The sequence below is a fragment of the Spea bombifrons genome, chromosome 1 (assembly GCF_027358695.1).
Source record: "Spea bombifrons isolate aSpeBom1 chromosome 1, aSpeBom1.2.pri, whole genome shotgun sequence".
In the NCBI taxonomy this organism is placed as follows: Eukaryota; Metazoa; Chordata; class Amphibia; order Anura; family Pelobatidae; genus Spea; species Spea bombifrons.
In genome coordinates this window covers 156,037,337-156,061,053 of record NC_071087.1, presented here as the reverse complement: position 1 = coordinate 156,061,053, position 23,717 = coordinate 156,037,337, and the positions used below count along the sequence as shown (strand labels likewise).

Sequence of the window (23,717 nt, the reverse complement as noted above, 5' to 3'; positions counted from 1 at the left end):
TGTGCATCCTGATTTTAGCTGTGAGCCCCTTGCATATCGTTGGAGGAGGAAGTGGAACGGGCTCTGATGCGGCGAAATCTCAGAAAGAAAATGTTGAGATGTATTTGATGGTTGTCTTTATTTGTACCGTCCTGCTGGATGTGATTACAACCATTCTATTCTATTTCACATACCGGAAGACTAAGGCTGAAAAAAAGTAAGTTTCCCACTTAATAATATTGTTATAAGTTCATAAGGCCCTGGCTGGGGTAGCAAAGGGACATTTACCAAAAACAACTTATTTTACACCATAAAGGGGCATTTATCACATCCCTGTATGAATCGGTGGTTACGGTGATAGAACAACATGTCTTAGTGACACCACTTGGTAAGATCAGAATGTCCCCGGAGACTATTGGCTGTTACAATGTTACCTGGTGTGTTGCTTGTTTCTGCTTATGGAACCATTAGCTTCATCCGTGATCATCCCATTAAATCCCAAATGCTCTTTATTTCAGCCTAGGACCTGATGAATGTGAGAAAGGTGAAGCCGGAACAACTGAAGACATCACACCATCACTCTCCATTTCACCGGACATGGATTCATCATATTCCGGAACTGAGACCGAGACTGGGACTGAGACCGAGACTGAGGAAAGTTGGACAACGGACCCTTCATCATCTAGGATGTCCCAAATGTCCTCTTCTGAAGAGTTGGTCTCTGACACATGTTTTGATAAAGAGGACTCTTCAACCTCACTGGAGACGGCTCCCACGCACCTTGATGAATGTGAGAAAGGTGAAGCCGGAACAACTGGAGACATCACACCACCACTCTCCATTTCACCGGATATGGATTCATCATATTCCGGAACTAAGACCGAGACCAAGACTGGGACTGAGAGTGAGCATAGTTGGACTTCAGTCTCTTCATCATCTTCGATGTCCCAAATGTCCTCTTCTGAAGAGTTGGTCTCGGACACATTTTTTGATAAAGAGGACTCTTCAACCTCAATGGAGACGGCTCCCACGCACCTTGATGATAGTTTCTAAGACATTTTCGACAACATCCAAGGGCTCCCTGCTGCTACAACCACGACTTTTTGGGCAAATGTGGCATCAAGCAGGCTGACCAAGTGGCATAAAGACATTAAAGACATGGATAGCCATTCAGGGAGGCCTCCCCCTAAGGACATTTATGCATGCCAGGGGGCTGTGCAGATACTGCCCACAGTGTATTGTGGAGGAAGAAAATGCCCTTCACTTGTACTGGCAGTACCCGTTTGCACAGGCTTTGTTCAGGGCCCTGGAGTTGGAACTCAAGGACAGTATTGGGAGAAAGTGTCTGTGCTACCACTCTGTACTCGGCAGAGACGGCACAGATCTGAAGAGCTGGAAGGAGAGACTCGCTAAACTAAAGCAGAAATTGATTTTGGAGCCTCAAAGACCTTTTCATCGTAGGAAAAGTGCTGGTGCTGCGCAACAAGATTCTTCCCGTTCTGCAGTATGTGGCTCAGGCCTGGCCCTTGCTGGTCACCATACACCGAGCCATCAACAAAGCAGTTTTCCACTTTATCAGGGTCTCCAAAATGGACAGAGTAAAGCGCGCAGTGATTTACATGGAACTTCGCAGGGGAGGCAAAGGAGTGCCTGACATCCCCACCGTGCTGAGGACTTTCTATGTGTGCAATTGCTTGCGCAAGACTCTCTGAGAAGTAGTGAAAGGCTCTGCTGGAAGCTCCATGTCTCACTTCTTCCTGCTGACCCTGTGAAAGGCAGCTCAAGTGGGAAAAGTGGGGCAGCTCCATCCCTTAAAATTGGACTATACCCTGGTTCTACTTGGACGTGGGTAAATTTGTAAGGGAGCACCAACTGGAGGGAGTTAAGCCAGACCTGTGGTCACTTCGTGTGATCCACAAACTCATCAGACCAAAAGACACTATCGAGAACAACCCAGGGCTTCCTGCTGCCACAGCCACGACTGTTTGGGCAAATGTGGCATCAAGCAGGCTGACCAAGTGGCATAAAGACATTAAAGACATGGAGGGCCATTCAGGAAGGCCTCCCCCTAAGGACATTTCTGCATGCCAGGGGGGTGTGCAGATATAGACACTGCCCATAGTGCATTGTGGAGGAGGAAAATGCCCTTCACTTGCTCTAGCAGAACCCATTTGCACAGGCTTTGTTCAGAGCCCTGGAGTTGGAACTCAAGGACTCGATCGAGAGAAATTACCTGTCCAACCACTCTGTACTTTACAGACTTTTTCTAGGAACAAACACTGAGAGCGCCATTGAGGATGCCTGGCGCCTCATGTGCTGTGTAAAGGACGCTCTATGGTTTGCCAGGAACCGCCTGGTGTTGAGGAGGGAGCAGGTCACAGTCCATGACTGCCAACTGGAGACCACCACCAGACTCCATTCAACCGGACATGGATTCCATATGGTCCGGACCTGAGGATATTGGAATAACGGACGCTTTATGGTGCCCCAAAAGTCCTCTTCTGAAGAGTGGACCTCCAAAACATTTATTGACAAAGAGGCCTCCTTCAATGGAGTCAGCTCCCTCCCAACTTGATGACGTCCCCTAATCTGCCACGTGCGAGATGTATGCACGCCTGTGCCAGAACCTTTAGATCATTGAATAAACTGATTTAGTTCTTCAAATGTTTGCTTTCTTGTTTCCGCAGCCCCCAGGTTCTGCATGCGCGCATAGAGCCCACCCCCATCTGTAACATAATTAACATAGTCATCCAGAAAAAGCAAAAAGCCCACAATGAAGGGATTTCCAATTGTGCCTCAAAAAGGGTAAAAATTCCATCCTTACTCCAAAACAGCCTCTGATTTCTCTCTGGATCAATAAGTGGAAAAGCACTAGAACCTTGAGATGAAACCGGCAGTAACTTTACTGGGGCTTCTAGATAAATACAAAAAGGATCCAGAGATCCAGACTCTTTTGTGTCACATATTTTGCTAATAGAGCTAATAGAGCTTAAAATATCTTCCGTGCTGTGTGACCCCAGCGGGCGCCATCGTATTACACGCACATTCATAGTTACATAGTTATATAGGCGGAAAAAGACATGCATCCATCCAGTTCAGCCTTTCCTATATCTGTTAATTTGTTGCTGTTGACCCCAAATGGCAGTCACATTTCTCATTGGATCAATAAGCTGTTTCCCCATAATTAATGATTATATCCCTGAATATTAAGTATTCATCCAGTTGTTTAACCCCTTAACGTCCATTGACGGGTCAAACATGTCATGCAAAATGGTCACTTAACGACCTATGACGTGCCTCTGATACTGCATTCAACCATGCAAGTCAATGGAGTCCAGCTTTCTAATCACTATGTGATTAGTAAAATATTTTTTTTAAAAATGGGGAAAAAAAGCTTTGAAAAACAATGGTAAGATTTAAAAATTAGTATGCATCAGAGGAACCATCCAGTTCCAGCAAAATGTAAAAAAAAAAGTCCAAAAAGAATAAAATAAATAAAACAAAAAAAAAAAAGTTTACACCTTGGGATGTCTAGTTTTCAAAAATATATGGTTTGATGGGGTAAGTTGTAGTGGCCGGGCTCAAAGATAGGGCATAGGCACACTTCCCAAATATGGCCTTTTAACCCCAAACACCAGTCAAACCCATGCATGGGTGGTATCACTGTACCCGGAAGTAGTTGCTGAACACACTGTTGTTTGAAAGTGACGCATACCAGGAGCTGTAAATCCATACCTGAAGCGCAATTTTAGTGATAAAAAAAACACAAAATATATTACTACCACAAAGTTTGATAATGGGCGGTAGTAGAATTAGTGCATGGAAAGGGTTAAAATACCAGCATTTGAAATACCTTCCCCTCTGAGGCGCCGTTTTTCTAACAGATTTAAATTATTAACCTTTCTAGTGCTATTATATCCTTCTTTAGAATAGGTGCCCAAAAGTGCACAGCATATTCAAGGTGTGGCCTTGCCATTGATTTATACAGAGGCAAAATTATATTTTTATCCCGCAAATTAATGCCCCTGTTTATACACGACAATACCTTACTGGCCTTAGCAACTGTTGACATTTGTCAGGAACTTACTGTTCACCCCCGCCGTCCGCGTGTGTCCTCGCCCAGCGGAATTCAATCCCTAAGTACATAGTTAAGGGACAGCGGTCACCTGATCAATAAGATTAAATTTGTGGATTTACCCCAAGATAATATTTGGCTAATTATGTGCGACGTCTCAAGTTTATATACAATCGTAGCGCATGAGGCTGGTGTAAAAGCGCTGCGGAATATATTATATAAATCCTCTAACTACTGTGGACCTCCCTGTAGAATTTATACTGGAAATGCTGGAGATGTGTCTACAATTGTCTACAATCAAGCGGGACTTCTAGCATATGCCAACTGTTTTATGTATGATTATGAAAAAAGACACATCCTTCAGCCATTTGAAAGCAATCTCTGTCTGTCTTCCAGATATATTGACAACATTGTCATGATCTGGCATGGTGATTAATAAAATATTATTGATGCAACTTCATATTTCAATGCGCTTGATTCACCGGTGCGCTTGACTTGTGAATATAGTCAGAGTGCTGTGAGCTTCCTTGACCTCACTCTGTCTTTAAGCAGGGGTCGCTGACACTATTCACTATTTAAAAAGCCAACGGGTCGCAATACATTGCTCCATTTTAAAAGTTTCCACCGTGGAAAAACCTTTATAGGCTCCATTATAGGCTCCTTATAGATTGTTAATCAATCTTTTACATAAGTGCCTATTCACATAACTGTGGGTGTTAAAAATAGATGTGAATGGTGATTACCTTTTGCAAGAAAGTTAATCTTTATGAGCTCATTCTATGTGATTTAAACCCCTTTAGTCCCCTTTATTTTCTGGTACCTCAAGTCGCGGAGCAATTTTGCCATTTTCAGAGATTATTCCCCTTTCCTGCAAACAGTGTACCCATGTAAACTATATATTTTTGTTTTTCAAGGAGAGAGAGGGCTTTCTTTTGATACCATAGTTAGAGAATTAGATGAAAAATGAGAAATTTTGTAAAATTTTTTATATTTTTGTATGGTTAGAGGTTCTCTTAGGCACCTCTTGAACATGTTATTAATGCTAGTGATGACACAATTGCATCACTTAGCTCACCTTATTTTTTTTATTATTGATTGTATTATTTTAGTGATTTTTTTTATTGTTAAATCATTTTAAACTGTAACGGCTTTCAAGCACCCGTGCCGGCAACCGTTACAGGAGATTGGGAAGCAGAAAGATGTGTCCCTGCCGCTGCAAGAAACTCAGGACGTACCAGTAGGTCCATAAGGGACTGACGGGGTTAACCATTCCTTCATATAGGCGTACCTATCCACATATGTGTCACCTATTTACTAAATTGTGGGTGTGTTTATCCACTTATGGGATGATATTTCTTTTATAAATTGGCATTTTGTGTTTTTTGTGTGATGAAGGTTCGGCGTATGAGACCAAAAACGTTCATCTGACGTAAACTAATAAATATATTTGCACTTTAATACGAAGCCCTGCGAGTGCTCCAAGTTTTCCATATATATATATATATATATAGATATACACATTACTAAAGCAAACTACAGAAAGTGACCCAGCCTCCCAAATGTGCCCTGACCCCCAGCACTCATAGGGTTAAGTTGCACCTGTCATTGCAAAGATTTGCACATTTTTGCCAACAGTTTGGGTTCCAAAACAGTTGAGAATTACTATTTGAATGATCTGTTCCTTCAGTTCCATATATAATTGTTAATTTGTGAGATGTTTCCTAAATTATCAGAAGGTGACGTTTTTACAAAGTCTTAGAGGGAAATCAATAAATGATCAGTAAAGAAAGTTACTTTATTTTCCCATTTTCTTAAATATTATTCATACATCTTTGTGTCTTTTATCAGAAAATGTCATCAGTCTGAGTACATTAAACATGCGCAGGAGAGTCATAGATCTCCTGAATCTAAGACAAGACCAAACAGGTTCTGGGTTTTTATGCTTCTGATAAATATAAGTTAGTGAAGCTTTGTTCTTTAAATATGGTATATATTAAGGGCCATGAAGAGTTTCATGTAAACACCTGTACACTCATGGAATGCGGTTACCATGGAAACCTATGACATCAAAGAATTCTAAAGGATTGTCTGTTCCAGGCGCTGCTTACTGTGACATCAAGCCGACGATGATGTCACAATTGCCACATTCACAATAAGTGAGACAATCAGCGTGAAGCAGATCACTTGCGAAAATGGGACGCAACAGCTCTATCGCTGAGCTCCTGTGCATCCTGATTTTAGCTGTGAGCCCCTTGCATATCGTTGGAGGAGGAAGTGGAACGGGCTCTGATGCGGCGAAATCTCAGAAAGAAAATGTTGAGATGTATTTGATGGTTGTCTGTATTTGTACCGTCCTGCTGGATGTGATTACAACCATTCTATTCTATTTCACATACCGGAAGACTAAGGCTGAAAAAAAGTAAGTTTCCCACTTAATAATATTGTTATAAGTTCATAAGGCCCTGGCTGGGGTAGCAAAGGGACATTTACCAAAAACAACTTATTTTACACCATAAAGGGGCATTTATCACATCCCTGTATGAATCGGTGGTTACGGTGATAGAACAACATGTCTTAGTGACACCGCTTGGTAAGATCAGAATGTCCCCGGAGACTATTGGCTGTTACAATGTTACCTGGTGTGTTGCTTGTTTCTGCTTATGGAACCATTAGCTTCATCCGTGATCATCCCATTAAATCCCAAATGCTCTTTATTTCAGCCTAGGACCTGATGAATGTGAGAAAGGTGAAGCCGGAACAACTGAAGACATCACACCATCACTCTCCATTTCACCGGACATGGATTCATCATATTCCGGAACTGAGACCGAGACTGAGGAAAGTTGGACAACGGACCCTTCATCATCTAGGATGTCCCAAATGTCCTCTTCTGAAGAGTTGGTCTCTGACACATGTTTTGATAAAGAGGACTCTTCAACCTCACTGGAGACGGCTCCCACGCACCTTGATGAATGTGAGAAAGGTGAAGCCGGAACAACTGGAGACATCACACCACCACTCTCCATTTCACCGGATATGGATTCATCATATTCCGGAACTAAGACCGAGACCAAGACTGGGACTGAGAGTGAGCATAGTTGGACTTCAGTCTCTTCATCATCTTCGATGTCCCAAATGTCCTCTTCTGAAGAGTTGGTCTCGGACACATTTTTTGATAAAGAGGACTCTTCAACCTCAATGGAGACGGCTCCCACGCACCTTGATGATAGTTTCTAAGACATTTTCGACAACATCCAAGGGCTCCCTGCTGCTACAACCACGACTTTTTGGGCAAATGTGGCATCAAGCAGGCTGACCAAGTGGCATAAAGACATTAAAGACATGGATAGCCATTCAGGGAGGCCTCCCCCTAAGGACATTTATGCATGCCAGGGGGCTGTGCAGATACTGCCCACAGTGTATTGTGGAGGAAGAAAATGCCCTTCACTTGTACTGGCAGTACCTGTTTGCACAGGCTTTGTTCAGGGCCCTGGAGTTGGAACTCAAGGACAGTATTGGGAGAAAGTGTCTGTGCTACCACTCTGTACTCGGCAGAGACGGCACAGATCTGAAGAGCTGGAAGGAGAGACTCGCTAAACTAAAGCAGAAATTGATTTTGGAGCCTCAAAGACCTTTTCATCGTAGGAAAAGTGCTGGTGCTGCGCAACAAGATTCTTCCCGTTCTGCAGTATGTGGCTCAGGCCTGGCCCTTGCTGGTCACCATACACCGAGCCATCAACAAAGCAGTTTTCCACTTTATCAGGGTCTCCAAAATGGACAGAGTAAAGCGCGCAGTGATTTACATGGAACTTCGCAGGGGAGGCAAAGGAGTGCCTGACATCCCCACCGTGCTGAGGACTTTCTATGTGTGCAATTGCTTGCGCAAGACTCTCTGAGAAGTAGTGAAAGGCTCTGCTGGAAGCTCCATGTCTCACTTCTTCCTGCTGACCCTGTGAAAGGCAGCTCAAGTGGGAAAAGTGGGGCAGCTCCATCCCTTAAAATTGGACTATACCCTGGTTCTACTTGGACGTGGGTAAATTTGTAAGGGAGCACCAACTGGAGGGAGTTAAGCCAGACCTGTGGTCACTTCGTGTGATCCACAAACTCATCAGACCAAAAGACACTATCGAGAACAACCCAGGGCTTCCTGCTGCCACAGCCACGACTGTTTGGGCAAATGTGGCATCAAGCAGGCTGACCAAGTGGCATAAAGACATTAAAGACATGGAGGGCCATTCAGGAAGGCCTCCCCCTAAGGACATTTCTGCATGCCAGGGGGGTGTGCAGATATAGACACTGCCCATAGTGCATTGTGGAGGAGGAAAATGCCCTTCACTTGCTCTAGCAGAACCCATTTGCACAGGCTTTGTTCAGAGCCCTGGAGTTGGAACTCAAGGACTCGATCGAGAGAAATTACCTGTCCAACCACTCTGTACTTTACAGACTTTTTCTAGGAACAAACACTGAGAGCGCCATTGAGGATGCCTGGCGCCTCATGTGCTGTGTAAAGGACGCTCTATGGTTTGCCAGGAACCGCCTGGTGTTGAGGAGGGAGCAGGTCACAGTCCATGACTGCCAACTGGAGACCACCACCAGACTCCATTCAACCGGACATGGATTCCATATGGTCCGGACCTGAGGATATTGGAATAACGGACGCTTTATGGTGCCCCAAAAGTCCTCTTCTGAAGAGTGGACCTCCAAAACATTTATTGACAAAGAGGCCTCCTTCAATGGAGTCAGCTCCCTCCCAACTTGATGACGTCCCCTAATCTGCCACGTGCGAGATGTATGCACGCCTGTGCCAGAACCTTTAGATCATTGAATAAACTGATTTAGTTCTTCAAATGTTTGCTTTCTTGTTTCCGCAGCCCCCAGGTTCTGCATGCGCGCATAGAGCCCACCCCCATCTGTAACATAATTAACATAGTCATCCAGAAAAAGCAAAAAGCCCACAATGAAGGGATTTCCAATTGTGCCTCAAAAAGGGTAAAAATTCCATCCTTACTCCAAAACAGCCTCTGATTTCTCTCTGGATCAATAAGTGGAAAAGCACTAGAACCTTGAGATGAAACCGGCAGTAACTTTACTGGGGCTTCTAGATAAATACAAAAAGGATCCAGAGATCCAGACTCTTTTGTGTCACATATTTTGCTAATAGAGCTAATAGAGCTTAAAATATCTTCCGTGCTGTGTGACCCCAGCGGGCGCCATCGTATTACACGCACATTCATAGTTACATAGTTATATAGGCGGAAAAAGACATGCATCCATCCAGTTCAGCCTTTCCTATATCTGTTAATTTGTTGCTGTTGACCCCAAATGGCAGTCACATTTCTCATTGGATCAATAAGCTGTTTCCCCATAATTAATGATTATATCCCTGAATATTAAGTATTCATCCAGTTGTTGTTTAACCCCTTAACGTCCATTGACGGGTCAAACATGTCATGCAAAATGGTCACTTAACGACCTATGACGTGCCTCTGGTACTGCATTCAACCATGCAAGTCAATGGAGTCCAGCTTTCTAATCACTATGTGATTAGTAAAATATTTTTTTTAAAAACGGGGAAAAAAAGCTTTGAAAAACAATTGTAAGATTTAAAAATTAGTATGCATCAGAGGAACCATCCAGTTCCAGCAAAATGTAAAAAAAAAGTCCAAAAAGAATAAAATAAATAAAACAAAAAAAATAAAGTTTACACCTTGGGATGTCTAGTTTTCAAAAATATATGGTTTGATGGGGTAACTTGTAGTGGCCGGGCTCAAAGATAGGGCATAGGCACACTTCCCAAATGTGGCCTTTTAACCCCAAACACCAGTCAAACCCATGCATGGGTGGTATCACTGTACCCGGAAGTAGTTGCTGAACACACTGTTGTTTGAAAGTGACGCATACCAGGAGCTGTAAATCCATACCTGAAGCGCAATTTTAGTGATAAAAAAAACACAAAATATATTACTACCACAAAGTTTGATAATGGGCGGTAGTAGAATTAGTGCATGGAAAGGGTTAAAATACCAGCATTTGAAATACCTTCCCCTCTGAGGCGCCGTTTTTCTAACAGAGTGATTGTGACATCACTGGCATTAATAACATGTTCAAGAGGTCCCGAAGTGGACCTCTAACCATTTTTTTTAAATATAGAAAAAATAAACATTTAAAAAAAAATATATATATATATATATATATATATATATATATATATATGAAAAACATAATAATAATTTTAACAAATTAAAAAAGCCTTACATCCCATTGCCCTAGCATAACATCTACCCAGTATAACCCCCCTGCTCCCATTCACAACCCCTAAACCCGTTATGCCATAAGCATAAAAATTCTACAAAAAAATGTACACCTTATAGTATGTTCCCTGGTGTTGGGAAAGTATGAAAAATCTATATAAATGAGGTATTTCTGAAATCAGGACACCTGAATTGATAAACTTGGAGGGGATTTTCCATCACTTTACCTAACTTTGTGAGGATTCAGAGGAATTTTTTTAAAAAATTAGGTGTTTTTTTTCTAGTTTTTGATAGTTTTTACATAATTTGTCATTCTAAATTTTCAGCTAATCATCCAACTATGGTATCAAAAGAAAGCTCTATCTCTCCTTGAAAAAACAATATATAGTTTACATGGGTGCACTATTCACAGGAAAGGAGAATAATCACTGAACCGACATAGCGCAAAAATGACAAAATTGCTCCGGGACTTGAGGTACCAAAACCCCTGCGATTGAAGGGGTTAATAAATATATTCACTTTTAATTTACATTAAAAAAATGTAGACTACAATGTACATCAAACACAGTTGTGACGGGCGGTGATGTATTTACCCTTGGAACAGCCCTTAGCAAGACCAAGCACAGCACACTCAGACTCCCCAAGTCAGCTGCCACACTTTTTGCAGAGTGCTGAGATATGACATCATACACAGAAACTCTGTGACATGGAGATGTACTATGGGGAGCTTTTAAGAAAATTACTTATTTAACATTATTTTTTCAAGGACACATTAAGCTATTTATTAATAACGTGTAAGCTGTTTATCAGGCTGCCCCATGTATGTATGTATATATATATAAACCGTATTGGCTCGGATATAGGCCGCCCCCGTGTATAGGCCGCACCCTAAAAGTTTGGTGCTTTTTTAAAGAATTTTTTTTTTTTAAATAGACATGCTGCCACTCTGTCTCCCCCCCCCGAGATATGCTGCCACTCTCCCCTGCCCGAGATATGCTGCCACTCTGTCCCCCCTGAGATATGCTGCCACTGTCCCCCCCCGAGATATGCTGCCATTGTCCCCCCCCGAGATATGCTGCCACTTTCCTCCTCCTCCTCCCCCCGAGATATGCTGCCACTATCCTCCTCCCCCCCGAGAAACGCTGCCACTCTGCCCCCACCCCCGACTTACCAGAGCAGACTCCCGGGTGTCTTGCGGGGCCGGCGGGGGACATCTACGCAATACGCGTATACAACTTCCGGTGCCGGGACTCAGCGGATGTGCCGGCACCGGAAGTTGTATATGCGTATTGCGTAGGTGTCCCCCGCCGGCCCCGCAAGACACCCGGGAGTCTGCTCTGATAAGTCTTGGGGGCAGAGGTAAAACGCATCGTGCGGACGTTCACCGCTGCCGGTGAACGTCTGCACGATGCACTTAGACAATCTTCCGTGCCAGCACTCCCTCCGTGGGAAGTGCTGGCAGGGGAGGCTGTCTGAGCGTATCAGAGAGTAGGATACAGATCCCCCGCAGCGGTGCAGGGGACTCGTATCCTAACCCTGCTGCCTGCCCGGCGCCCGGAACTGCATGTCCCGGGCGTCGGGCGGTAGACCCCGAATATTGGCAGCACCCCCACTTTAAAGACTTAAAGTGGGGGAAAAAAGTGCGGCCTATATTCGAGCCAATACGGTATATATATATATATATATATATGTCTCAAGAATGAAAGGCACACTGGAAAATTTACTTGCCCCAGTGCTGTTCCTCGACCATAAATTAAATGATTATATCATAGACGGAGCCTTCATCAGGACATACCATTCAAAAAATTGTGAACATAAAATGCCAACTTATAAAAAAACACCATCCCATAAGTGGATAAACACACCCACAATTAAGTAAATAGGTGACACCTATGTGTAAAAATTAGATAATCTCCAAAATCAAATACTTTTAAATAAGTTAAAACAATGACCTCTGTCAATGCTCACACAAGAGCAGAAAAATGAATTTTCAATTACTGTGCAATGCTAACATGGGTCTCAATACTATATAAAAAAGGATGTGTAACCCAATACTGGAGAAAAGTTATAACACGGAAAACCTAGACAGCTAGCGGGGTTCTACAAATCAATTAAATTAATTGGGCTCAGTCCATAAGGTGGGTAAGTATTGAGGATCTCAATCCAGAACGTTTCGCGCTGCAGTAATAATCTTGCCCGTCACCACCTCTGCGATGGGGGAACGCGGTCAATTGCAAGAAAGTGACGGGTTTATCGATTTTAAGGTCCCTAAATGCCTTTCATATGGCGGATTTATGACCCCTCCTCCAATCTCTTAAAGTCAGGTCTGTCTTCCCACATAATTTAACCCACAGGGGCAAGTAATTTTGGATATAACATCATTAGTCTGACAGGCTATTCTGTGACCAATTTTATATTGTTTTTCTGAATAAGGGTGTGAAACTGTCCCCTTGGATCATGTGGCTACAGGTGACACGGCCCGTGCATTTGTAACTGCCAGGCTAGCCACTAATTTGTTGCGGCAAGTAGCATTTAACGGGATCAGTTGGGCTCAAAATATCTTTCAAGTTACATCCCCATCTATAACTAATAACATAAGTGGCACAGATAGGCTTATTTGAGGGGCAGAGATGGCACAGGCAGGCTTTTTCAGGGGCAGAGTTGGTACAGGCAGAGTGTTTTAGGGGCAGAGGCCTAACACGTCTATGTCTGGGTTATGCCAGACATAGACGTGTTACGAAAGGCAGGGAATCCACTTGATCAGGACACAAAGCAGGTAACCAGGAACGGTGCAGGTGCAGAGCCATAGCAGAAAGGTCCACAGACATAGACGTGTTCTCCCGAATACGAATGCACAAGTCTAATATTAAGCATCAGAAGTGTATGCCAATAGGTTTTCTGTTTTTTTTTTTTTTTTTTTTTTAATGCATGGAATTTTTATCCTCAGTATAAACACAAGAATTACAGCTTTAAGGGATCTCTTTTTTGACACCTGCTCAACAAGTGTTTGACGCTCCAAATTTGTGGGGTGTATTTCAAATGAAAACTGAATGCACTTGGTGAACTACATTCAGGATGGACTGCCTGTAGCTACCAACTGTTTTATATAATTACAAGCTGCAAACTGGTAATTGTTAGCAGATAGGCGGCTATATGCCAGCTACTTGTTACTTTGACAGACATCAAACTAGGTAACAAAGTATGATACAAAATACTGTTAATAGCTAAATAGGGACCTCTCTCCATTCTCCCTCAACAGAAGTTGTTTCTGTAATTATTGAAGCAAAGCTCTCAGGGTTTTTTTTTAATCCCAGAGCCCAGGGTTTTGGGAGTCAAATCTACTGTATATTTGAATATATATATTAGTTATTTTAGTTATTAAAACTCCTGAAACTCATTGTGAGTATGCAAGGTTAACGAGTACTCACTGATGCTTTTTGTATAGTAACACTTCTCTGCATTATCTGAAAACCCTGCACTGTTAGCGTGGTAATTATCAAGGGTCTACTGGCTCAAGAACCTTTTGAGTAATAATGTTTCACAAACGATTTTTGATAGAGGCACCTGTAATGATCAGATATAATGAGCCAACTGGGATTTTTTTTAACAGCAGTTTCCCTTTTAAGGCTGAGTATCATTAAGGTTTCATACCTGTTGTAAGAACATTATGGCTAATAAATATAGAAAGGGAAGAACACGCTAAGAACCAAATGAATTCATGCGTTGAGGTGTGTTTTGAAATGACCAATATGCACATAGGACAAAGCAGGGAATCAGTGGACAACTAGCAAGTACAATTTAAACGCACCTTTGTATGCAGCTAGCTGTGTTTGAAGGCAAGGCAAGCCATGTAAGGGGTAGGGCTAGCTCCTGATAAGTGTGATATAGGGGGAGTGGAGAAAGAAGAAGGTCGACTGGAGACCCAAGGTAGTGGTCCTTCACCCGGAAACTCTGGGACAAACCTGTAGGGTTCTCATGTATGCTCATAAGTTTAAGCAGAAAAGTGCATCATTTTGCACTTTCTTTTTTATCAATCAAAGTTTATTATTTTACAACAAGTTATACAAGACATGAAGGGAATAGGAGGGAACAGAAGGGAAGGGAGGGGGGAGACCAGCAAGAAATCTCAAAATCCTGACACAGCAGGAATATGCATATAACAATGACAATAATCATGACAGCGTTGCACACAAGGATGACATAATAGACAGCAACCCTGATAGACAGAAACAGTAAACACCACCCGCACCCCTCATCCCACACCGGCCATAGTATCAAAGCGCCTGAACTGAAACGGTGCGGTTCTTCAAATACTGAACACGGGGAGAAGGTACCGGGCATCCCTAAGAAGGTGCACCGACGACTCAGCCCCCGCAGCGTGTAGGGAAAAACAAAAAACAAAAAATAAAGAGACCCTCAACCAAACAGAAGTTGAGAAGAGGGATCCGCCAGGAACTGGGACCAGTAGAACCAGGTACGACAATGCCGCTCGCTAAGACTATCAGACCTGGCCACCAGCTCTTCCATTTCCCGCACATATTCGACCCGCAACACCCATTCCCACACAGAGGGCGGAGATGACGCACCCCAATGAAGGGGAATCAGAGCTTTAGCTTCATTCAGCAAGTGCCGAACCACCGAGCGCCGTTACACAGAGACGGGTCGGGAGGTAAGGTTTAGCAAATAGTTAGCAGGGGCGAACGGCGGCGGGGAATCGGTGAAACGAGGAAGGAGCCCATGGATGGTTTTCCAAAAAGGGACAATCAGAGGACAATCCCACCAGATGTGGAGCACCGTTCCCACCGACTGTCCACACCGCCAACACATATTCGAGCTCTCTGGGAACATAGCATGAAACCTGACCGGCGTGCGGTACCAACGCGATAAAAATTTGAAGGACATCTCCTGCGACCTAGAGTTTAGGGAACAGCCATGTGTCAAAGTAAAAATCTTACCCCACTGCGCCGCAGTCAGCGAGACAGCAAGCTCTGTTTCCCATTTACCCACGTACGCAGGTAGAGAAACATCATCGACGCCCAATAGTAGCTGGTACAACAAAGAAACGCCGTGGGGAGGCAAGGCATCCCTAGAGTGCAAAGCCTCGAAGGGGGTAAGGTCTCTAATAAGATGATGTTTCTGTGGAATGGAAGCAACATAATTCCGCAACTGCAGGTACTGGAGAACCTGAAGAGCGGTAGGGGCAGCCCCAGGGAAAAAGCTAGCAATGGGCCGGAGCTGATGACCCTGCATAAAGGAACCCAGCGTGGGAGAATCATGCGATGGCGACCCCAAGATGGCACCCCCAGACACACCCGGGGGAAAGTCCGGATTATCACGAAGTGGAGTCTTGGGCGAGGGGTAAGTCAGTAGCCGGCACTTGCGAGAGACAGAGTGTAGCACCCGCAAGGTGGCTAGCACAAAGGGATTACCCTCCACCTGCCTCCGGGCCACCGACGGATCCAACCAGGTGAGTACCTGGATCGGTACCAAACAAGCTAACGCCTCCAAATGCACCCACAACTTATGGGAAGGGCGATATGTCCACTCCAAAGAACGCAATAGATGACAAGCAAAATAATAAGTACGGAGGCAAGGCAACCCCAGACCACCCTTCACCTTAGGTCTCTGCAATAACGCCATGGCCAATCTAGGGGATTTCTTGGCCCAGATAAAGGATAGGAACAACGAACGCACCGTCGAGAAAAAGGCCCTCGGCAGAACGATAGGCAAGGCCTGCAAAAGAAACAATATGCGGGGAAGAACGTTCATTTTAAGGGCATTCACCCTACCAACCCAAGAGACAACCAAGGACCCCCATGTGCGAAGGTCCCTGCGAATCTCATCAAGCAACGGGGGAAAATTAAACTGATACAAAAGAGATAAGTCCGCAGTCCATATCCCATATCCCCAGGTGGCGCAGCGCTTGAGCGCACCAACGGAAGGGAAAGGAGGAGGTCAAGGAGGCCACCTCCGTCCTAGGCAAGGAAATATTTAATATCTCAGATTTTGCAAAATTAATTTTTAAATTAGAGAGACCTCCATAGAGCCGAAATTCCTCGAGGAGCACAGGTAGCGAGACGTGGGGAGTCGTGAGTGCAAATAGCATATCATCCGCAAAAGCCACTGTTTTGTGCTGCACACCTGCACAAACCACCCCTGCAAAAAGGGTTCCAGGGACAGGACAAAGAGTAGCGGGGAGAGCGGACAGCCTTGCCGAGTGCCGTTGGAGATAGGGAACGAGGGGGAGAGAGCACCATTAATGCGAACCCTAGCAGAGGGCCTAGAGTATAAAGCCGACACCCAGCCCATCATATGAGGACCAAGACCCACCCCACGAAGCACAGCGAGCATAAACGTCCAGTCAAGCCGGTCAAAAGCCTTCTCGGCATCTGTAGAAAGCAATATAGACCTGGCCCCTGAACGCCCAGCTAAGTGGATAAGATTCAATGCACGGATAGTCCCATCACTGCATTCCCTACCGGGCACAAAGCCCGACTGATCAGGATGAATCAGACCCGGGAGAAATCGACCCAAACGCAAAGCCAAAATTTTGGAGAATAACTTTATATCGACGTTCAACAGGGAGATAGGCCTGTAGTTACCGCAGAGATCAGCATCTCTCCCCTCCTTCGGGATCACAGCTATTGTAGCCGCCAAAGTATGGGGATGGAAGCACTCCCCCTTCAGAATAGAATTAAACACAGAGACCAATTGGGGACCCAAAATATCAAAAAACTTTTTGTAATAGGCTAGAGAGAGACCGTCTGGACCCGGACATTTACCAGATTTAGAAAGCTTAATCGCCCTAGACAATTCGTCCAGAGAAATCGGAACCTCCAACTGCGCAGAGTCCGAAGTGGGCAGACGACGGGGTAAGTATCGGGATAAATATTGAGCAATAGCCAATCGACGAGCCTCCGTATCCCCAGAGGAGTCATGGGTAGGGGAGCGATTGTAGAGGTTAGAATAGAAGGCCACAAATTCGTGCGCAATTTCCGACGGAAGGTATCGCAAGTCACCCCCAGCGGAACGAATTCTAGGGATATAGGAAAGTTGCCGTTTCTTGCGTAAGGCGCGGGCTAAATATTTCCCTGGCTTGTTACCGTGTTCATAAAATAGGGCCTTAAAACGAACAAAAGATCTCTGAGCCTGGGCATTGAGGATAGCAGCGAGTTCCGCCCGGAGCGCAAGTAAACGCGTAAAATCAGCAGCCACCATCGTGTCCTTATGAACCCTCTCCAACCTCTCTATCTGCAAATATAATGCGCTAAGCTTCTGAGCATGATCCCTCTTCTTAGCAGCCCCCAATCTAATAAGCTGACCACGGACCACACATTTATGTGCTTCCCAAATAGTAGGAAGAGGCAGATCTGGAGTCACATTGGACAAAAAATAGTTGCGTAAGGTCTCGGCAGTATCCTCCGAGGCAAGGGCATCATTAAGCAGAGACTCGTTCAGCCTCCAAGAGCTCTGGGTCGGTCGAGACAGGGGGGAGGAAAGTGTCAAGGACAGGGGAGCATGGTCAGACCACGTAATGGCCCCATAGCGAGCAGCAACCAGGAGAGGGAGATTATAGTGAGTAATAAACAAACAGTCAATGCGAGAATACCTGTTGTGCGGAATAGAATAAAAACTAAAATCTTTATCAGAAGGGTGAAGGGCTCTCCAACAATCCACCAATTGCTCAGACGTGAGCAAGGAGTGGATACGTTTTAAGACATGAGAGGGGGTCTGAGACACCCCCGCGGACGTGTCCAAACGAGGAGACAGAGCTACATTGAGATCCCCACCGAAAATTAACAGCCCCTCCTGAAAAAGGCGCAAGGTACGAAATGTTTTAGAAAGCCACAAGTGCTGCCTAGTATTAGGGACATAGACATTAGCAAACGTATACCAGGCATCGGCAAGTTTACCCTTCACAAAGAGGAATCTACCCTCCGGGTCTGCTAAATGAGTGACATCAGTAAGCGGGACATGGTTAGAAAACAAAATAGCAACCCCTTTCGACTTGGAGCGTGGATTGTTACTGAAATAGGCAACAGGGTAATCGCGTGACCGCAGGTGAGGATGAGCCCCATCGCGAAAATGAGTCTCCTGAATAAACGCTATAGAAGCACGTTGACGCTTTAAATACCTAAGCAGAATTGAACGTTTCTTAGGGACATTAAGCCCCTTGGCATTGATCGAGAGCACAACAAGATCAGCAGGCCTAGAAGTCATAGTGCAGGATGAAAGCAATGGGAGGCAAATCGTCCCCCAGAGCACGAGTCAGGATCTCCCAGGGAAAGAGAGAAGGGACAAGGAAAAGGAAAAGGAGAGAGAAACACAGCAACACAAAAAGGAGGGAGGGTATAGGGGGAAACAGACACCAGGAGAGGAAGACAGAAAATAAAGAAAGGTGCAGGCACAAAGCAACCTACAACCACACAGACGGACAAATACACAAACCTGGAGGGGGGGGAAACAAACACCAGGAGAGGAACACGAAGACAATGAAAGGTAGGAGGAACAACTGAACAAACAAACAACTATTCAGGGAGGGGGGAGGAACAATCCCCACCCTCCAAATGAATACCTTGGGCGTCAGCTGGAAGAGGGTACACCGAAAGGCCCAGAAACAGCAGGACCACAGCGTTCCACCAGCACCACACGACGCCTACGGTAAGAGGCAGAGTGACAACCGAAAAAAGAATCCGGCAAAAAACAAAACAAAAACTACAAAAGTAACCAAAGGAAACATGAGACCAACCATCGGTCCCCGGCACACAAGATAACACATCGCAGTATCGACGCAATCCCCCCCCCCCGACCCACCCTCCACCCCCAAAACCCAAAGAAGGCACAATCAGCCATCAAGGGGGGCATGTCACCAAACGAATGAAATGAAATAAGATCACGGCATGATAGCAGAACGTCGATCGCCCCATATGTTCTCTGGAAATGTGTTGTTAAACCTATGCCATGCATGACTAGGATTATTTCTGTGCTGCTGATTATGTTTCAGTTTACATCTAGTTTCAACCATGATCAGCCATTTCAAATTAATTAACAGGTTTGTTGCAAGACAAGACTGCACACTTGAAACTTTTATACTGTGAGTTTAACCAAACTAACGTCCCACATTAAGCATAAGTAACACCCAGAGACATTGCCATGTCACTAAACAATCAACAAACAGCTCTTGGCAAAAGCACACTGCAGCAAAGCTTCATAGTTAAAGACCCTTCGTCCCCATAGCACCTTGGCTATTAACACCAATTTGTCACCGGTGCACTAGGTTCAGGCGGCGCCTGGTACATGTGCCTAAAGGCTTGTGCCCCACAAGCGAGGCCACACATCATGGTGATCTGCTCCTGCATTATACCAAGGCAAAATAACACAACAAAAAGGCCATGACCATATCACACCAATACATACCAGCTGTTGGGAGGACCCGGGCAATTTTTGCGCCAGGGCCCTGTGGTTTCTAGTTACGCCCTTAGTCTAGTGCTTCAGTTGGCTACTATGTTCACTTCCATCGGCTCTTAATAAAAGCACCTTTTCCCCTATGCAGTTAATCCTCCGTGTTCCATTGAAGTAAACTGCTTTATTTCAAAAATGGCAAAAGATAATACAATCATACACTTTGTTGAAAACATATAACTATTTTAATAACTGCTAAAATAACACATGCTGCTGACAGCCAGCTGTTACATTATCAGCATTATGACATCACAAAGTGATTGTGATGTCACTGTAGGCTATAGGGACAGCAGCAGCTGGGTTAGGTCAGTTGATGGTTGGATAGTGTTTCGTGCACTTCTGCTTGCCTGACGCTGTTATTTCTCAAAAGTAGCTGTTCGCTACGCAGTGTTTCTGAGTGTCCGCACTCAAACTGAGCGACCATGAAATTCCCTCGCTCAATTTTGATTTCTCTATTTCTATATGTAGCAGAGACAATCTTAGGCCTGTACTTGAGCAGCACATACAGCACTGCAGTGCACAGAATTTGGTTGTACTTGACCCTCCTATTCTGTCTTCTGCCCTGCCTTCTGGTACAGATCTGTTTTGTCTGCTTCCACATGGAATTCTTTGATGACAGATCCCTGGAACATCTGTTTCATCTCCTGCAGCTGGGACCTCTGTTCAGGTGAGTGAGGAGGGAAGGTGCCCTGTATTTAGATAGATACCACATCGGTGAGCCAGTGCATTAGGTACATGGCACACTGTCTATTGTAAAAGAAATGAAACCCGCTGATGATTCCATGCCATTTATTTATATAGTGCCCGCAGATTCCATAGCGCTGTTACAATAAGGGATAGACAAAATATTTCACAAAGACCATTTAGAATGAAATCACCAATAACACAGATTAAAGCATATTTCTACAGAAGGAAAAGATGGTCTGTTCTTGTGAGCAATTAGGAATCAAAAGATGAATAAAGCAATCAAATACAACTGTCACAGATTTTGTATATGGCATAGGCTTACAAGTTATCACAATGTGATCCGTTGCAACTTAATGTTACGTGGTTTCATGCGCCGTCAGAGTTCACAGGTTTCAGGCCCCTTAAAAAATGGATCGAATTTTCACTGACTCCCTCCCACTAAACCCGGACAACAAACGTGTTCTCATTTTAGATGGGTAAAAGGCGTTCCATTTAATATTTGTAGCTCTGATAGTACAAAGAGTGGGAACAGGGGATATTTTGAAGGGAATGATTGTGTTTTGTAGAAAAGCGATACATACCGAGATATCATTTAAATACATAGAGTTTGAGTTGAATCTAAAATCTCAGTCACTATTGAGTTTATGGTTTTATGTGTGCTTCTTGGCCAGATTATATTTGAACCCGGAGATATACAGGGGGCTGGAAAGATGAATAGAAGGCGCGATGTTTTGGGTCAGGTTTGGGTGAAAGCATTTATCTAATGATGCAGGGCAGTAATAGTTTTCATTGTGTTAAACGGAACCTCACCCCATGTGGCTGCAATGTTCTGTCCAGTGTTAATAATGAGTGAACCCTATTTTTTCCTGTACTTTGCAGGTGTGTGCAAGTTCTCCGCCTTTACTTCATTAATGGAAAATCAGAGGATCCATACGACACCCTCATTAAGAGGAAGCAGCTGTCTGAAGATGGCGGTTGGGTTGAGGTGGAAAGGGAGGTTGGTCGCGTCGATATGCTGCTGTCCAAACACAGTTCTGCTTTCCGCTGGGCCTCCTTCATCCAAGCTTTCTTTGGGTCAGCACCTCAACTGATACTACAGCTGTATATTTCCATCTCGCAACAGCATATAAGCCTATGCAGATGTAAGACAACATTTCTTTGTCGTTTCTTTGTCAATATGGAATGTGGAATGAATACATATTTTTGCAGTCATTAGAAAAGAACTTTGATGCAAGAATGAAAGATAAAAACGACATTTGATAGATTTTCAGTAGAGAGTAAATTGTTGGAGAACAGGACAAACGATTGAGAGTGCTTGAAAATGGATATTGAAAAAAATGTCTTCGTAGCTTTAACTAGTAATTTAGGATACGTTATTTGCTGCATAAAGAAATCTAGTCACACACAAATTGTAAGTGCAGAAATGCCCCAGGAATTAAGGACTATATTTTTTCTTCATAAATGCATATAATTTACACATACATTTATCAAACCGTCACTCAAGTGCCATTTGTCTTAATGTTTACTAATTGGAATTGTCCTTTCCTTTTCTGATTTTCTTCAGGCATGCTTATGAGTATCTCTCTGCTGTCCGTTACGTATGGAGCGTTACAGTGCAACATCCTGGCCATTCGAATTAATTACGAGGACTATGATTTCACCTTTCGACCAGCTGCCTACCTCTGCTTATTGCTTTGGAGATTCCTTGAGATTTCCAGCAGAGTCGTCGTGCTTGGCCTCTTCAGCTCCGTTTTCAAAACATGGACCCTGTGTGTGGTGGCCTTAAATCTGTTGGCTTTTATGCTCTACTCATGGATCAGTTTTTGGAAGAATAAGTCATCGGGAAACAACAAGAATGGCTTGAGCAAGTGTAGGACTGCTACTGAGCGTGCTGTACTGAACATCCTGTACTCTGTGACGAGCATTTTCTGCTGGTGTCCGATTCAGGTCGAGCTCAGTGAGCCCGACCTGATTACCAAATCAAACAATTGGTGTCGCATCACCATGTATTATATGCTCAGACATATTGAAAACGCCGTCCTGATTTTCCTATGGTACATCTATCAAACAGATGTTTACTCGCTCATAGGTAGCACTTTTTTGGTCGCACTGCTCCTGGTGGGTTATACCATATCGATGCTCTTCATGCTGATTTTTTATCAGTTCTTGCACCCCTGCAGGACACTTTTCACATCTAGTTTTGTAGGTGGCCTGAAGTCAGGCTTAAAGAGTCTTTGTTGTATGTGCAAACCTTCAAGAGCCTCAAAAAATGAACATGGCTCCGAGGTCTGTGAGCCTTAGAACTGACAAGATGAGATTTACATCAATGCAAAGGAGTTGATCTGTGTTCATTGGGAAGCTACTCTACTGCAGTCTCTCGAAGCAGAAGCCGACAAAATGGACAGAATGCAGAGAGCGTTAGGGGATATATAAGGACACAAGAAAACTAAAATACCACAGCTGTGTCTTCCCTAAATAAAGTGTTCTGAATGACAATATTAAGAATGAAAGTGTTTTTTTATTTGTTTGTTTTTTATTCTAAAAGCTTTATTTCCTGTGATTGCAGAAAACTTTCATGGCACAAAAGGGCACATGCATTATACGAGCGCCTCTATTGGTCGCAGCCAGGGAGCTCCTCTGGCATCAACCAAGAGAGTCGCCCTTACAAACTTTTAGCTCCAGGGGCGATCCTACGGATTCTCATTCAAGTTAACCCCTGCGATGCTACGTAGACAAGATGGGTAGGGACGGGACCAAGGAGACCAGCTAAGAGGTATTAACAAAGATGAACACGAAGATTCGTCTATGTCTACTGGCCACCATGGTAGTTCATTCGGTTTTCTGTTTCAAGAAACGGAACATTCGTTTTCATGTTCTCCCGAATACGAATGCACAAGTCTAATATTAAGCATCAGAAGTGTATGCCAATAGGTTTTCTGTTTTTTTTTTGTTGTTTTTTTTTAATGCATGGAATTTTTATCCTCAGTATAAACACAAGAATTACAGCTTTAAGGGATCTCTTTTTTGACACCTGCTCAACAAGTATTTGACGCTCCAAATTTGTGGGGTGTATTTCAAATGAAAACTGAATGCACTTGGTGAACTACATTCAGGATGGACTGCCTGTAGCTACCAACTGTTTTATATAATTACAAGCTGCAAACTGGTAATTGTTAGCAGATAGGCGGCTATATGCCAGCTACTTGTTACTTTGACAGACATCAAACTAGGTAACAAAGTATGATACAAAATACTGTTAATAG

The 23,717-nt window shown here is 44.0% G+C and overlaps 1 protein-coding gene across 1 annotated transcript; it reads left to right on the top strand.

Moving 5' to 3' along the window:
* The first annotated feature begins 20,189 nt into the window (after positions 1 to 20,189).
* On the top strand, positions 20,190 to 22,755 carry LOC128472676 (endoplasmic reticulum membrane adapter protein XK-like). The gene is made up of 3 exons (XM_053454592.1): positions 20,190 to 20,434; positions 21,334 to 21,596; positions 22,019 to 22,755. Exons 1-3 carry the CDS (start codon positions 20,190 to 20,192, stop codon positions 22,753 to 22,755), a joined length of 1,245 nt encoding a protein of 414 aa, XP_053310567.1.
* Positions 22,756 to 23,717: the final 962 nt, after the last annotated feature.